This window comes from Vanellus vanellus (genome assembly GCF_965231255.1).
Source record: "Vanellus vanellus genome assembly, chromosome: 1".
NCBI lineage: Eukaryota > Metazoa > Chordata > Aves > Charadriiformes > Charadriidae > Vanellus > Vanellus vanellus.
The window spans coordinates 44,619,060-44,637,299 of NC_138905.1; the positions used below are offsets into that span (position 1 = coordinate 44,619,060).

At 37.8% G+C, this 18,240-nt stretch overlaps 1 protein-coding gene across 10 annotated transcripts in view; it reads right to left on the bottom strand.

The window, feature by feature from the left end:
- PPP1R12A (protein phosphatase 1 regulatory subunit 12A) overlaps positions 1–18,240 on the bottom strand; it is a gene marked incomplete at its 3' end in the record, with an annotated part of 121,476 nt that overhangs the window by 68,268 nt on the left and 34,968 nt on the right. For all 10 annotated transcript variants that reach the window (XM_082499182.1, XM_082499184.1, XM_082499185.1 and 7 more), the window contains exon 2: positions 6,272–6,402. In XM_082499182.1, coding sequence (XP_082355308.1) covers positions 6,272–6,402 — 131 coding nt within the window. The remainder of the gene's footprint in view (positions 1–6,271; positions 6,403–18,240) is intronic.

Consider the following 18,240-nt stretch of genomic DNA (forward strand, 5'->3'; position numbering starts at 1 on the left):
TTTACCAGTGTTAACTTGTAAGAAGTCAGTCGTTCTTCTAGAAGAGCTGTTCTTTTTTGGCCAGGAACAAATCTTCTCTTCCTGCTTTTATTCTGACACATGGCCTGTTTTATAATATATCCTTCTGAAGTCCTCTTCTCATTCCCTGACTGGGTTGTATCAAATTTTATCTTCAGTCGTTTTCCTTTTAATTCTACTCCTCCAGTTAACATTTTCTTGTGTCATTTAAAGTAACATCTTGAACCTTGACCTTGTAGTATCTCTATCAGACCAAACCCTGTATCAGTTTGCATACTCAGTTTATATGTGATTTACATCAGACCACCAACTTCAGCTTGCCGTTCACAAATCCAAACTTCTGATTATCGTCCAAGGATCCGTTTCTGAATGTACCACTAATAACATCTCTTCATACTCAGTTAGGTAAAACCATAACTGGGAACAAAGCTAAAGGAGATGACGGGAGCTCCCCCTGACATTTTATCAATCTGATTTGCCTAAATAATGTCTTGCTCTTCTAGGATTATAATGGGTTACGGCAAAAGAGTTTAGATTAAAAAAATTCCAGTAGTAGTAGCTCCAGATGATCAAGTTATTAAAAATTAGAGAGAAATGGATTAGAAACAACTGCTTTGAAACATATTTTGTGACACCACGCCCCTCAGATATCATGGAAGAACACTCAACAGCAGCAGCTGGTTCAGGCTCCTGAGGTGGGAGATGAAGGATAGGGCGCCACCCCAGCAGCTCTCCACAGCCAGGCTTCTGATCAGAGGTACAGCCTATGTCTGAAAAGTAGCCCAGACTTTTTTTTTATATATACCCACATATCTATGTCAACTGCTGCTGGTGAGCCAGGTCAGCTCACTGATCCAAAAGTGAATAAACCCTCCAAAGCCCCTAAAGGCTAGTCTTATGCTAATAGTTACCACATTGTTGTGTGATCATTAGATAATCCAAGAGAGGGGGGTAAGAGCCTGTGGAGGAGGGCAAACCAAGGAGAAGAAGTGGTAACTGCCTATTTCTGCAGTAGTCTCGAGTTCGATCACGTGAAACGTATTGTGCCACTGCCCCGAATTCCCTCTCACAGCTGTTGCCACATAAGCGCTGGTCCCATCCTTCTACCACGGGCAGGAATCACTACCTACCACCCAGCACCCACAGCAGCCTCCACAAGGCAATTAGAGCTGCAAGTAAACCACCTATCACTGAACATCTATGTATTCAACTACAGGTTTGCAGGACTGCCGCTCGCTCCTCCGTGCACCAGACAGCGATCACTCATTTAGTCTTAATGGACTGTTACTAAAATAGAGAGGTCTTGGGACAATGTCTTACTGAGGCTTCAGCAAACTAGTTTGGCTAGGTTCACTTTCAGGTACCTGCAGTCTGCAAAAACAGACGGGCGTCAGCAACAAGGCAGTGGTTACACACAAGTCTTCTAAAGCCTGCTTTAAATATCAGGGGAAGGAGGGGATACAACATAGGAAATTATGGGCAGGAAGGAAAGTGAGCAGAGCAGTATAGTCAGTCAAGCTGCTGTTCTCTTCCTAAATGAACTAACTGAGTGAGGAGGCTCTGAACTTAAGAAGTTATTCTCTTTCTAACTGTAATCCTATGCTTCAACCTTTACAACTTGCAAAATAAAAGTGTATTTTGAAACTGTGCTAAGTCTTAGGGTCTGTATGTGTAACTACATGTATCAAACATGCCTCCCAAACATAAAAGCAACCATACTGAGTTAGACCAAACATCAATTTAATGTCTAGCCTGTCTCCAAAAGTGAGCATGTCTTTAAGGAGAATAAAAATGGGGCAAATACATGTTACTTTTCCTGTAATACCTTTCCAATCTCCCAACTACTTTCATGGATTTTCTGAACCAGATCTGATTTGTATGTATGTATTATGCACCTGTATTTTTTTATGTATCTACCCTCAGTGGATTTCTCATCCCTTGAACCCATGGGAAATTTTAGAATCTACAGCCACGTTTGGCAAACTGTTACCCAGATGTACTACCCACTGCATGAATGCATAAAACCCCTATTCCTCCCTCAGAAGACATCTCCCTCCTCCCCATTGTTTTATTTTGCATGAAAGTGTAACTGTCACTGACTTCTACGTTACTTTTGAAAAATGCTTTCCTTATACTTGCTTGTTTCTTAAATGCTACTTTGCACTGTTTTCCCTTCCCAATTACATTTTTTTGGATTCTAAAATGGAATTTGTTTATGCCCTGACACTGAAATAATATACAAGCTTTTAAACTTCAGAAGAGATCTATCAGATAAAAAAAAAATCATTATATACACCCAAATAGTTTTACAAGAGTTTTACAAAGCTAAATTTAAGGATCCTACCCATTAAATACCATCTTAAAGAATGCACACAAAATTTCTGTTGAAGTCCTTCTGCATTAAATTTTGTTTCCACATAACTGTAATTTTTTCAAGCATTTGATGCTGCCTTTTTAATTCATACTAGCACACTGGAAAAAAAAAGGCTCTTTTGTGTAAAGCTTTCTATATATGAAAAGAAATGGAGAAGAATAGAAAAAGAGAACACGATCTACAAAATCCAGCTATTTTGGCGGTTTTGAATAATTTGAATTTACAACATGTTCATATTACAATTATTTGTAAGCTAATTCACATGATTATAAACTAGATGAACACTAACTTAAGTAGGTAATTCTAAAATTAAAGTATTCAAAGAATTTCCAGTAATCTGCAGCACTCCCAGCACTACAGATCTCAGAATCAACAACAGAAACAAAAGGAGCAGTTGCCCTCCATGGCAGACTTTTTGCTTTTACAGCACAACTCTCCATCTGCAACCAGCCGACACTTTATTTCATGCTAAAGAATGTTCTCTTGCTTCATCTGAAGTGAGTTTCTACAAGACTAACATTTCTTGAACTGGCAGATGTGCTTTTTAGATGAGACGGGAGGCATATTCAAGAGAAGGTGGCTCTTCCAAAGGAGCAGAAAACTGAAATGGGACAGGAGAAGCTGCTGGGAGAAGATGCCTCAGGACTGGTGAACAAAGTGGAGGATGACAGGGAGAGGGACTACAATGTCCATTGGCCAGAGAGAGCGAGCACAGTTAGCGAAAGCAAAATAAAAACCCCAATGAGTGGGGGCTGTGCCACAAATTCACTCAGCCCAATACCAATTAGCACAGGACCAGTGCCAAAACATGGCTTAAGTGGTGGCTCCCTGAGAGAGACATCCAGGGTTTTTTCAGAGAAGCTCCCTACCATTTGCATATCCTACACTTCTCCCAGATCTCCAGCAAACAAGTACACTCACCTGGGAACATCTGAGCAGCAGTAGGTGCTACTTAAGAAAAATGTGTACATCAGTAGCGCAAGAGAAGGCGAAAGGACCAGGTATTCAGTGAAAGCACAGAGAGATGGGAAGGCTCCTGCACTGTTCAAATAGGCACGCGCCATTCTGTATTAACCCAGGAGTGAGTCCCAGTCATTCCCATGTACTGTACATAACAGGAAATGGGTGTCAGTGGATGGGGCATGTAGGAAGAACAGCTGAACTGTGAGCTGTTTGTGTACGGATTCAATTATAAAGCAGTCTGAACAGAAACGTAGCTCATTCTGCAAGACAGTACATTAACCAACTCAAATATAATCCTATGGAGGACAAATGAGCACCAGGAGAAGAAAAACAACGATAAAGATTGTACTACAAAGGTTTGTAATGATCAAACTGTTGGAGGGTTTGTTTTTATTTTGAAAGCAGAACCAAGGTTTCACATCCTATTAACAGATCAGCAAACTCCAACACACTCCATTCAGTTATGTTTCATAGACTCTAACCCTGGTGATGAATCATGCAAGAGTTATCATGCACTGTTAACAGAGCTTCTCCTTTCTTCCTTTTCTTATGAATTGTAAATTATAAGCATTGTAAACAAAATCAATATATTAACTAAATTCGATATTCAGAGGATTTTACAGACTGTGTTATTTCAAGAGAAATAAATTCCAGCCATTTACATCTGAAGAAAGCCATAAGGAGACTTAAGATGGCAGTAGAGGAAGCAGAATTAGATTGCTGAGTCTCCAATTTGAGAAGCTCTACAAAGCTGTGCAACAGGCAATTCCACAGGAGTAAGAGAAAGGGAAGCACAGGTCAGACTCTCCCCAGCCCTTCATTAACAAAATTAGGAAACACCAGAAGCCATGACTCTTTTCTCTCTTGCACCTTGTAAGAAAATAGGAAATGAACAGAAGTGTTCTGTACAGAAATGCCAGTCTATATCATATAGGACAGAAAGATGACAAGCTATTAGCTGTACTCTTTTCATATATATGAGCTGCATAATTTACCCAAATTAAAAGCTCCATTCCATGAACCTGAAAATTTAATGCTAAAAATGAAACATCTCAGATTCAGCCACAGGCACACACAAACATGTTCTCATGCTTCCCAAGAAAGATGTATCATCACTAAAGCAGATGCTGGACCCAGTGTGTACTATGGGCCAAATAAAAATAAAATTTCTAGCCTCTAGTAATTTATTGTATCATCCTTTCATCTTCCCCCAGTTTTCCCTCAGCTGCAAATTTTGCTGTCAGTTTTGTAAATTATTTGAAGCTGAGCTCCTGGAGAAGCAGTTTGAAGAAAATCTAAACTCTATGGGCCTCATCAGATACAAATATTGCTCCATTCAGGTCAGGTTATCCCTCTCAGCTGTACGTGGAAATTTGTTTCAACAGTTTATCTTCAAAACTCCTTGCACCTTAAAAACACTGCTCTTCAAACAGCTACAGGTGTACCACATCCTACGGGTTTATACTGCAATAATTTCATTTACCAAAAAAGTATCTAGAGAAAGTATGCAGACAGGTCCTGTCCCAGTCTGATACACTAAAAAGCAGATGATAGTCTAGATTTTAGATACTCAAGTCAAAAGCGAAAAACCATCTTGTGGACAAGCGACATTGTTCTTTCTTCCCTGAACATCTGCCTACATTAGGCTGCAATGCCAAACCAAGAGCATTTATTCCACTTTTTCCTATTGTGGAAAAAGGCAGGTGTTTTACCTCCATTAAACTAAAGAAAAGCTGATATTACCTCAGTTTGTAGGGAAATTCTTGTCATATTATAGCCAACAAGTAAACACTTTCAGTGTGCATGCAAGGGAGATGACAGCATCAAACATCAGTATAATGCAGAAAGGCAGATTACAGAAGTTAGCAGTCACGCAGTGTCCCAGTTATAAAAAGGATATACAAAGCACTTCACTCTATGAACACCCAAAAAAAGAATTTTCCCAGTGAAAACAATATACAAAAGTCTCCAGAATTTTTCCTTTCCCTTAAGATTCAAGCAATTAAACCTCCCAGACTCACAGAATCAATAAACAATCCTCGAAACTTACAATTTGCATCTTTCACCACTGTAATTAGTACAGTAACATAATTATGTGATAAAATACTATTTTATATTTTATCTGAGTCTTACATGGCATCAGACATCACACCAAGTTCAGCATAATTCATGAAGTCTGTGTTTACCCAAAGGGTCTTTAGAAAGACACTACTACCTTCTTTACTGCAAGACCAGCATGCTGAACAACATATGCCAGACATTTTCTCAAACCAGTCATTACTTCAGGTTAAAAAAGACAACCTCCGGAAAAATTTCATTTTAGCATATCTTCAGTGGCCCTCAACAGGGTTCAAGAATAACAACAAAACCACTCCTGGAATTTAGTACTGAGTAAGCTTTAACTAATACCATAACAGGCATCTAACTTCAACTGTAAGATTTTGCTTCACAGACAATGGATTAGCAAAAGTCACCACTTTACCACACCTGAAAGCCAAAAGTTTCAAGACTGCAAATGCAATTGCAAAATTCATCTCCTACACATTGATTTATCCCAGGATGTTTCAGACTACTAATAAAATGTAAATTTGAACTTTCTCCCCGTGCCTCCCCCAATAACAACATTTCTACAGAAGAAAATAATAATAAAAAAATCATCTGACAGTCATGAATAGTTTTAAAAGTTTATATCTTACAGCTACCTAACAACATAAGAAAGCTAGAAAGAGAAAACGCAATGCAGTTAAGAGACACAGCACACTTCACAACCAAAACACAATATAAAAGCATTCTCTCTCACTACGTGTCCCAGAGGCAACTAAAAAGACAATTTATGAGTGTCATCTGCTTCAAGCGCCCCTCTAACAATTTATTAGCAAAATACATGTATTTAAAAAATAGAGGAAAAAGCCTTACTCTGCTATATCAAGATATCCACAGGAAGCAGCTGCATGTAGAGGTATCCAGCCTTCATTATCTGGTTGATTAATATTTGCTCCATTTTCCACCAGAAATTTCACCATATCTACGTTATCATCTATACAAGCCTATAAAGAAAGAAAGATTTAAGAAATGAGTTCATATTAAAGCTGTTCTACAATACTGTGCATCTTTAAGTAACATCTTCGGGGAAAAAAAGGTAAGTATTTTGAGGTCTGATGAGGAAGTAGGGTTTATTTGTTGGGGTTTGACAGCAAGACAAGAGGAACTTGAGGGAAAAGCAGCAGGTGTTACAGACTTGTGAAAAAATCCTTAAATAAGCAAATTCAAACAGAGTTTAACAAAACCAACAAATATGATTTCCTCAGGTAAATTTGTTCTGTTTCGCTGAGAAGCCATTTACAATCCCCGCTGCAACCTTGTTCTCCAGTAGAAAGCGGTTCCCTTTATAAAGCCCCCAGGCCCTCGCTCCATCCCAGTCCCCGCTCAGTCGCTGGAGTGGATATTGCAATTGAATAGACAGCTACACCATGAAGTAGAATTGTTGTGACCAAGAGATGGGGAGCAGTTTGGAAAACAATACCATAATGTGTTTTCAATTATAATGCAGTTGAGACTAAGGAGTATGGAAGGGGATGCTCTGTTGCATTTCAACACCCCCCTGCTGTTTTCTACTGCAGCATATTCTATACCACCATACATCTTTTAACAGCCTATTAATCACTGGAGTTTATAAACTTACTTGAGTATCAATTTGGCATAAAGCAAAGATATTATCTTTCGTGCATGTCTTAATTACCAAGCAAACAGTGTTGCTCAGATGCAGAACTACTGCCGCTCTCCAGATCTCCATCCTGACTGGCTCCTATTTTGCCTTTCTTCTCTGCGTTTGAGTATTTTTCTCACAGGGTGCTCAGTGAGTTTTCTTGCCAACTTCCATACTGCTGCCCTTAAAAGGGCAGAGCAACAGAGAGAAAAGTCCCTCTGCATTTCAGGACAGCGAGGACTCAAAACAGCTAGACCCCGCAAGACTGGGATTAATTTTTTTAGCTTAATAAATCAACAATACTGCATAACCAGAAGGCTGAAATGAGAACTTTTACTGCTGGGCTCCTAAATCCTTCTAGAGAAATATGCCTCTAATTAAACGCAATTAAGGTATAAACTTTACTTTTCAGAATACTTCTACAGCAATAAAGATTGAAAATTAGATACTGCTTTATTATGGCAAAAATACTCAGATTTCCTTATTTAAGCAGTTGTGCTTTCCAAGATGAATCCCAAAGCTTTCGTCTATTCTGTAGTGCTGAGGCAAAAGTCACACCGTGAGGGAGATGTGTTGCTGCCCCATTTAACCAGCCAAACAAAACCAGCAAGAAATTATCCCTCTTTGACCCCATTTGCTTTATTAGGTACAAACTTAAGGCTTTGTTTAGAATGTAACACAGAACTGTTTTAACAACGAGTCTCATCTGGACTTGTTCATCCATAAACTTGCAGCTAGACTGCAACTCCATTGCACTCCACTGCTTGCATTATTTGTGTTTCAATTAAAAACAAAAACACATTCTTGAGTGAAAACATACATAAACCTTTCTACCGTTTCAGGTATTCTTGAAAACTGACTTCCAAAAAGATTTTTCGAATTCTGTTTTTAGTCATATCCATCCCTAATGTCAGCAATTCTTTTAATAAAATAATTGATGAATATATTCCAACAATAAAGACTACAAATTCCTCAAGCGTGTTATCTTCAATTTCTTCCACTTATCATCAGTGTACAATGTTTATATGATACTAACAAGCTCTGAAAGAAAAGAATAGCCTCTCTTGGCAAGGCATATTGTTACTTAAACAAAAAGGAACTAAATGCAAGACATCATAACTCAGTTCAGGAGGAAAACAAATTCAAGAAACACAGATGTTTACACTTAACAGAAACATTAACCTAGCCATATTTCACATATGCCATATATCCAGGTTTTTTTTTTCCAGATATCCAATTTGCCTGACCATTGATATCCTATGTATAGCACAATATTCACAAATTTATTACAAGGAAAATAAATTTTTATCAGAAAACTTTGAAATTGGCTAAGTATCTTTAAATCTAGATCTTTTAATATTACGTTTTAATATGCTGCATACTCATTTATCTTTAAGTCCTCTAAAATTCATAATCTGTGAAAAAAGGGTATCTTAAAATTGATTAGCATGATTAAAAGAAAATAATAATAAAAACAAAAAGGCAGACCATCTGGTTGTGACAGAACCCAACACAGAGCCATCCTTGCCCATTTTTCAAGTATACATAAGAAAAACTGGCAAGACGTACTCATAAAAATACTGTTGCTAAGTGAATCAAAAGCTTACATATGCAGCACATTAAAAGACATATGACTAAGTGGCTAAAAATATTTGACCAAATTTGGGCAGTTTATTGTGCCATATATGGCAAGAATCAGGAGAGCTTAAACACACTTCTCATGTATTCTCAGAGATTGCACATTCATGACAAGCAAAGATAAACAATCTGTGAGATTATATATATTAGGATGATAGAAGAGTAACTATTAAGATAATAAAAGAATTTACTTGCATATGCAAATGGGAGAGTACTGGCATTACTCGTGATCACACTTGTGAGGCTTAAATAATGTTCTTCATAACTGATTATACAATCTGAACAACTGTTCTAACAATTTCATTATGGGACAACAGGAGCCAGAGAAGCTGAAGCTGATGAAATGGAAGACAGCTGTATAATTTAAAAAATACTAACTTTGAGCTTACTCAAACAAAAATTACTTTAAAATGAGCCTTGTACCTGAAATATAGGAAACCCACTCTGTCCTCCAAGAAGGTTATTACCCATCTTAAGGTGAAGAAAAGCAAATGCAATTGTTCCTATTGCTGAAGAACATCTATATAATACATCCTTGTCCCTTTCTTCCCCTTAACAGCACTGCAGGCAGGTGTTTAACTAACCCTATCAACTCTCAGCACTTTCCATATGAAAGACACCTCTGACTATCAGCAGGTACCTTAAGTCAGAAAGCCAAGAAACAAATGCTATAAAAAAAAATTATCTCAGTGTTCTTCCATTTCTATTCCGATTGTCACTGCGCTATCTTCGTAGTTTCTTCTAAAAGCAGTATTTATCAAGTGCCAGAAGTGTCTTTGTTGTTAAGGACTGACATCTCAACCCCCAAAAGAAAGCTTGTCAGAACACCAAGATAAACATAAAGCAACAGCCTCCGAAAAGTCTGCCCTTCTAGACCTCAGCCTGAAAGTTATTACAAAGGAAAAAGCAACATACATGCAAGACATAAATAACAAGCGTTCCCCTGATGTTACAGTGAATCAGAAAGATAAATTCTCACGATGATTTTTGTCCCAGTCTCTGCACCAAGGACAGATAGCCACATCTGCTACAGTCCTTCTAGGATTAATCTCGGTTCTTGGCGTTCATCTCCCCATCCCCTGTCTCCCCCCTCACAGTCCTAGAGCCCCAGTTACCACTTAGTGAAACAACAGGTCATCTTTCCAAGTGATTGCTCACCCACCAAATCTGTAGAGGACACATACCAGCCAGCTCCTGGGCGAGCATGGGAGCTCACGCTCAAGCTTCCCTTCGTCCCATGCACTGTCTCTCAATCCCATTCCCAGCCTCCGCAAACTGGTACAAAGGCAGCATTTCTGCATGAAGCACTCATTACCCTGCCAAATTTGATGGAAGTTAGCCAGCGGCCCCCAAACAGAACAACAGCTGGACAGTGCAATCGTATAAACCTCGTTTCCTTTGGAAACTAATTTAGAAACTGGGCTAATTAGTCATAAAGGAAGCAAAACAAAGCAAAGTTGATAATACAGAGTCTGGTTACCTTTTCTTATAAGAACAGAGATGAAATCTCAAAGGAAGTATATTAAGGCCCAGGAAAGAAAACCGCTTTCTATTTGTACAACCACCTGAAACCTGGATCGCACAGACCAGCAAAGACCAAGAGCGCCTGGTTCCCACACAGACCAACCCTTGGTAGGTCCGACTTGTCCTGGAAACAACATGCCTATGTCAAATGAAACAACGTTTTAAACTTCTCCCAGGAATACTTCCTGATCACTCCGAAGGGGGATCACCAGACACCTGCTGAACATGCTAGATTTTAACTGTATTCACCATGACTTCGTATCCCAGTGCAAGTGGCATGTGATCTAGCCGGCTCTCCTTACTATCAGGTGTTAAATACGTAGGTGAAGGGTAGACTTAAGTCAGTAAGAAACCTTAAAAATAGATAGCTTTAAAAGAGCTATCTCGAGTGCTTGGTCCCTCCGTGAGTAACCACCCCAAGAATTCAGCAGACAGTACTCCTCCCCAAAAGACACGAAAAACAAGTCTGCATTTTTTTAAAAAATTCAGAAATCTTGTAGGGAAAGAGACAAGCAATCAGTTAGACTGCTGTCCCATATACATGCAGCAACATTATATAGAATGTACCTTACATTGGACTACAATTTTTACTGGTTTTCATCAATGATGAGATCTAATGAGGTAATGCCATCTCATGAGGTTTAGACATTCGATATTTGACCACTATTTTCTAGAGAGAGATTAAAACCTACCTTTTACTGTTACCTGATTAGTATCCTTATCTATTACACAAGATATTTTGCCTCTGATGGCAGGAAATCAAAATTGTATATTTAATCTCTGTCACCAAATTTCATTTTTCCTTATTTATTCTTACTACTGCGAGGAGTCAAAAATATGAACACAGAAATAATACATTATACCTAAAGGGATAAAACAATCCAAGCAACCATTTTGAATTCCTGCAGGAATGCCGGAACAGGAGAAAGACCTCACGCAGTGGCTTGGAGAACAGTTTATCCCTTCCTTTGCTTTACCTCGTGAATCGAGTCCAATGGAACCAAGCAGGACATTAACATTTTTGTTAACATACCCGAGAATCAAATTGAGGGAGGGCATCCCCCCCCCAGCAGCAGAGCTGGTTAAAAGCGGTTCCTGTTCTCTTCACCCTGGATTCCTTGTTCCCTCTGCCATCACATACCACACCCTTACAGCTATGCCAACATACTTTGCTGAACTGGATACACAGTGGATCAGAAAAGCAATTAAAATGTAAAATTAAATAAATAAGAAAAGACAGCAATAAACTATTACCTTTAGCTGCTTAAAAGAAGAATTATTTGCTTTGATTATATTAAAATGTGTTTTTATATTCAGAGAAGAAGCGTTGTTCTGAAACTCATCTTCGTGTCCTAATTCCACGATCGAAAAAAAACAAATTTTGTTTTACTGTGAAATTTCACCCATTACAAACCCTGTGTTAAAGCTTCTTGTTTCAAACTGACACTTTTCAAAGAACACATTTCTGAATTTGCAACCACTGCTACCACTCTCACTTTTAAATTTACAACACATTTTAGCCTATTTTCTCATTTGCACAGGCTTCCTAAGGAAATCACATTACTCACTCTGTCTACCTGGCTGTCCTCCCTCCTTCAGCAATTTCAACTGAAATTGAGACAGGCATAGAGGTTGCAGAGAATTAAATTCACTACTTGTAAAGAAAAGGTGATGTAAGCATGAGTCCTCTGAAATAATGCTGCCACAAAGCAGGTCACAGTGTGAACTGTACAATTACTTCTACCTGGGTCCTCTCGCTGGCCCAGCAGTGAGCTCAGCCCTGCCAGATAATCCCCATGGTTTGAAAATCGGTCTCAGTCTGCAATGATTTTTACCCTCAAGAGAAAAGGTTTTGTTAAGACAGAGAACATTACAATTCACTAGTCACACTGTTTATGAACATCTTCTGTTCATCTTCATTCTCCTTGAGAAAAAGAAAAGAATAAGCTTACATATTGCAATTCTTTTTTTTCTTTTTTCCTTTCAATAAACTACTAATTGAGAAGGTATAAAAAGGAACTTGGCCGAAAGATCCAAAGCAATCTTGAGCAACACTTACCACTTTTGGTAGGTAACATATTTATGCGGCACATTAATTAAAAACACAGCACAAACAAGTGAAGTGGCAGTAAGGCATATGAAATGAAATCATAAGCCGTATCTAACTTCCAAGCTGCAGATTCGAGGTAACATGGCAGTTACAGCCACTAGAGGCTGGAGGAATATTTTTTGCACCTTAAATTTGTTTGCAGGTCATTAATTCAATGTTTTCGTACAAAGCATGACATTTGAAGAGTCTAATATTAGTACTGACAATGTCACACAGTATCACAGTATCACAGTATGCTAGGGATTGGAAGGGACCTCAAAAGATCATCTAGTCCAATCCCCCTGTCGGAGCAGGAACACCTAGATGAGGTTGCACAGGAAGGCGTCCAGGCGAGTTTTGAATGTCTCCAGAGAAGGAGACTCCACAACCTCCCTGGGCAGCCTGTTCCTAAGACTCACTGACTATTCGGGAATGCTTCCAGGATAAAGGGTAATAAGAATTACCAACAAATTAGGTCATGAAATATTAGTGATTATTAAACTTATGTACTATTTAAGGAATCGCTATAGAAGCACGTATTTCACATTTGCTGAGTATTCTTTTTTTAATATAGTTCACACAGGGTGGAAAGGCTGCTGTTGATGTTCACATTTACGGTAAGAAACAGGATAGTTCTGGTGTTGTAACAGAACTTCAGGCACTAATCTAGTATTACGGATGACAAATATTGCTCAATTATTAAATTAAGTATAATCTTTCCAGTGTTCATTTAGCCAACCCACAAGTCACTGCTTATATTTTTCAGTGAGCTGGGGCAATACCGGATATCTCTGCATACTGACAAAATATAGTTTTAGGATTAAATATTTTACTTTTTTAAAGTATGTTTACTAGTAAAAATGGAACTGCTTACCTAGCAAATATTCTTGATAAACTACTGATATTACACTTTAGCTACAGCAGTGCTATTTTGTTTAACTTGTTTGTAAATAATGTGTTATTTTCAGTTAAGAATGGCCTACTATTTAAAATCCTGCAGAGTTGGTCCATACAAAATTGTCAAAACGATAGTTTCCATATCCGATAGCTCAAATGAACAAATAATTTTAAGAGCCCCTCTCTGCTTCTGCAAGTTCTGGCAATTTGAAGTTCATTGTTTGTATTTCTCGCACCCCAGAACATGAGTCAATCTTGGCATAAACTTTGATGTCAAACCCTTTCCCCCACTGCAGGGCAGCAAACTCTTCTCGGGAGAATCTTCTTGGAAACACTTCACTTCTAAGTGTAGAAAATGAGAATCCTTTCAGACACTTGCAAAAGCAGGTGGGCAAGACACTCTCTCCTAAGGAGAAAACACTTGAATCTGATGCAACATTTCATGTCCATTCAAGTCTCATGGGGAAGGCATGCAGAGACTATTGAAACTGAGCACCCATTAACCATTATTACTTAATTCGAATGATGCAGAGCTGTCAAACACTGACAAAAATAGACAAATCATTCCAGAACTCAAACTTCTCTAGCTATTAATTCCTCTTCATGTAAACACCTTGTCATATGCTTGAGTGTATCTCAGAAGTTCACTTAGACTTTCTTTCAGCTCCAAGAGGTGGATAAAACCAGGAGCTACATGAAACCAGTAATTGTTTAGCTCAAATATTCAGTAAAAGCGTAATGTAATTTCTATACTACATTTTGCCTTGTTTTCTCTTACACTGAACAATTAAATTACTTACATGCCCTTAAGCTTTGCTAGTTTGTAATTTATAGTTAAACCTGTAAATTTAATGAAGGGCACAATTCATGAAAAACACTAAAATCTATCGCTGTTGACTCTGATACAATCTACGTGTTATAAAACTGATTTCATAGGGACTTCCCACTGTTTAAACCCTAATGAATGCTTAATCGTAGTTCTTAATCAGAACTGTAATAGAATACATCTATTTAAGCGGTTTTAGCATGTTTCAAGTAGAGACAGAATTATTATGTCCTCTAACCTCCCGCCGAGATAAATAAGGGGAAGAGGAGAGTTGGCATGTTATTTATTATAACCAGAGATGCTACCATTCCTGTTAGCAATCCCAGTAATGGACCAAGACTCACTCTGATAGACATTATATGGACAAAACAACCCAGTCTAATGCCTGCTTTCCTGTTCTTGCTGCAAAAATCCCCACCCCACTATTCCAGGCTACCTAGTATTACATGCAAATCTACTTTCAAATAAACATTTGTTTTCTTTTTTAGTTGCGTGCAAATCTATTTTCAGGAACATTTGAAATTCCCACAATAGAACTTATCTCTTAATTAAAACTACCATACTAAATGTTTAATATTAAACTTTACTGGTATTCACTTAACTCAAAGAAAAGTCTCAAGACCACCTGCCAACAAATACCTGGAAAAAGCCTGACAAAAAACCCCAAACAAACCTGGAAAAGTGAGATATCATGGAAAAAAAAAATGCTAGCCCTTACAAAATTAATTTAGAAGAGATAAAACCAAACAGCATTCAAAGACTAATATAGTCATACTGGAGCGGTGTTACTTGCCTGAATGTCATTTTCTGTCCTGGCTCAATATATTGACATGAAGTTGCTGAAGATACTGAACACAAAGGACTGTATAAAGCAACCTTCACTTAAACTTCACACAAACAAGGATCTCCCTTAAACTCATGGTATTAAGCATCTGAGAAAAAACTTCTGCTGTTCCATCTAGTTTCCTTCAATTTAAAAACAAAACTAGTACATTCTGTGGAACAACAGAACTTGCTTTAAATATAGATTCAGGTATCTTAGTCAGCTTTACAACCACACTACAGGTGAAAGAGCATGAATTTACTGAGCGAAATGGAGAAATTAAGATCTGACTGACAGCATGGTATTACAGCTGCTATGATGTACAAATTCACAAGCTGTCTTGAACCCTGAAGGCTTAACCAGGTAGGTATGTACAAATTACATATGACAGTTCTCATTTTAGCCACATGTTGTTGAAACCTATGCCATTTGTCCAGCAGCATCAAATCTGCGAATTTGGGAGTTAAATTCAGAACTGAATTTCAGCCTCATTCACTTCACAAATGTCTTTCTCACTCTTCCTGGCTGTGCCTTCGCAGTTTGCTTTCTGAGGCAATTTCAACAGTTGTGGCTGATGCACTATGCTCAGTAGGACACAGATATGCAACCCTCCACATTCACCTCCTGACAGGTATGGAAGCAGTCTTTACTCATTTAAAAGAAAATTTTTGGGTTTGGGGAGTAAACAAGTTTTTCATACTGTAAAATACAGTGCCATTTAAGTATTTGTTGTTATAATTTTGGCAGATAGTGATTAGTTTTCATAGTCACACGATGTATAAATATTAGATTTGAGAAGCAAAAAGCAGTGTCATATAGTAGATGTATTTCTGTCCCCATGAAATTTAAGAATATGCCAATCATGTTTCAAACAAATTTTTTCATCAGTAAACATAATCTGCTTTTAGTATATGGGCAACTAAACAAGTTCACGCGCCAAAACAGCTTTTCAATTTTAAATAACTAACATACTGATGGCCTCCAATACACTTTCTTAATCTTACACTTAATACACTTAATTAATCATCTAGAAAAACAAAAACATATCAAGAAAACTTACTAGAAGAATCTGTTTACATAAACAAACAGGTTTGTTCTATGTTCTTTGGATTTAATTTAAACCACATGTGCCAAGTTTTCCTTTTTTTCCTGATTCTGACTATCACCGCTATGCAGCTCTAAGTTCTTTGGAGAGGAAAACTGGGCTTCCTTGGAAGAAAGCAAACCTGACCACCTCTACCAGCGCTCCATTCCGTTCTTACAGGTGACATTAGTGATCTTGCTGTCAACCGACATTTAATCTTCTGCTTTAGCAGGATCTAGAGGAAGTTCTCATTGCTTTCTAATTTTAGCCAAGTGAAGTGGCAAAGCTGAGCAGAATAAAAGTAATAACACTGAATTTAATAAAAAAATGATAACCCTTCATTGCATCAAGGGAAAAATAATATACGTGCTGACAGAGCATACTAAACTAACCAAGACAGACTTTGTGTGTGTACTTTCCTACTACACATTACTGTTCACAGTAAAAAACATCTTTAACAGAAGAAACTAAGACTACAGGTACAAAAAGGCAGTAAGACACTCAAATTTGCAACTACACACTTATGAATGCTTCATTCAATTAGCACTTGCCATGTGTGGTTTCATCCTCATCATTATACAGTGTATTAGAAGTAAAGCATATTTTTATTAAACTAATAAGGCTGCTATCATTCAGGGTTTATTTCCTCCCTATGTATGGGAATCTATGTAAATAAACAACTAATCAAATTATCATGTTGTACCTGATGGAAACAGGAATTAAATTGGAAGTAAAAGTAGTATTTTGAATTGCTTAAACATCAATCAAATTATCTTAAATGTGGTAAATATATTAGTTTATCAAAACTGCATTTTGTACACAAAACCAATTAAACAAATGTAGTACTACATATAAGCAGGGAACTTAAATAATTCTTTCTCACCATTTTCCATTTTTGAGGCAAGAATATATTGCTACTCCTACTTTCTCTTCCTAGACCGGGAAAAAGAAGAGCTATCCTTCTCTAGTATCAATCCCAGCAAATGTTTCAATTTATGATCAAACTTATGATTCACTGAATTGACTAGATAAATCGGAGAGTATTTTCAGCTCTTCAAAAATGCTACTAAGACTCGAAGCTGACCTAGGTTGCAGATCAGCAGGTTCGGGCTGAAAGCAGAATATTCTGACATTCTCACTAAAATTTTAGCAGAAAACCAAGGACTGTCTAAAACCCAATTAAATTTAGTGAAATCATCCAAAAGCAAATTAGCCAAACTTCCTACAGCAAATATCAAACAGTTGCTCTTTCTTAAAACAGTAATTTTTAATACAGATTTTATCTATTCAGACCATAACAAGGTGAGAAACCTGCAGCTTCCAGTGCCCACGACCCTTCAGGTGTCAGACACCATCTCTGCCAGGATTCCCAGAAGTAACACCTCAGTGCTCCCCAGGGCAGCCCTCGCTCCGAAGCAGGGCAACACTGACATGTTGATAAACCGCCAGGATAATCCTGTTAGCATTTTAAACACCTAAGGACAGCACAGTCTGTTTTACACTCATCAGTAATGCATATGCATTTTAACTTCACTTTTCAACAGAAAAAACAAGAAGCAGCTCTCCGATTTTCCTTTTTAGAAAAGACTGGCTGTGGTACACACATAGATACAAACTACATTTTAAAATGGCTCAATTAATTTCTGACTTTAGAATTATACTCAGTGTACAACCTAAAGAAACTGGGACCTGGTTTGCTTTCTGGTCTGCCGAAAGTTTGAAGGAATTACTCAGAGGAGCACATAAGGTATAGACAATGCTAAAACATTTGGTGTCAGGTAATTTCCATATATACAATTTCATATTCCACATTGTCGGTGAACCCACGGCATCACTTTGAACAACTTGTCCAAAGCCTTTTTTCTCATTTAATCTGCACAAAGAAATGCCACTGTGATCCCCAAAAGGTAAGGTACTTGCAACAGACAAAGGTCACCAAGACTCAAATAAAGCCTCTGCAAGGATAAGATCAACTCACAACACACCTAAAGCCAAAATTCAAGTCAGACTAGGCACTTCAGGAATCCCTTCGAAGTTAAATAAGGGTGTACTTATGCTGTGCCTTTGCTAAACTTGCTAAACAATCTTCTAAAATAACTTACATGAAATACATTGCCATGTTTTAGTATAGTTAACAAAACTGTACAAAGAAATAAGGAGATGATAATCAAATGCACTACAAGCCTCTGTCAAGTATAAAGAATGAAAAAAAGTATTCACCACCATCTCCCTCTCTCTCAAAGGCTAGCTATGCAGCTGTTCATCTACACAGATATGGTTTGCAACTTCTAAAAAAGG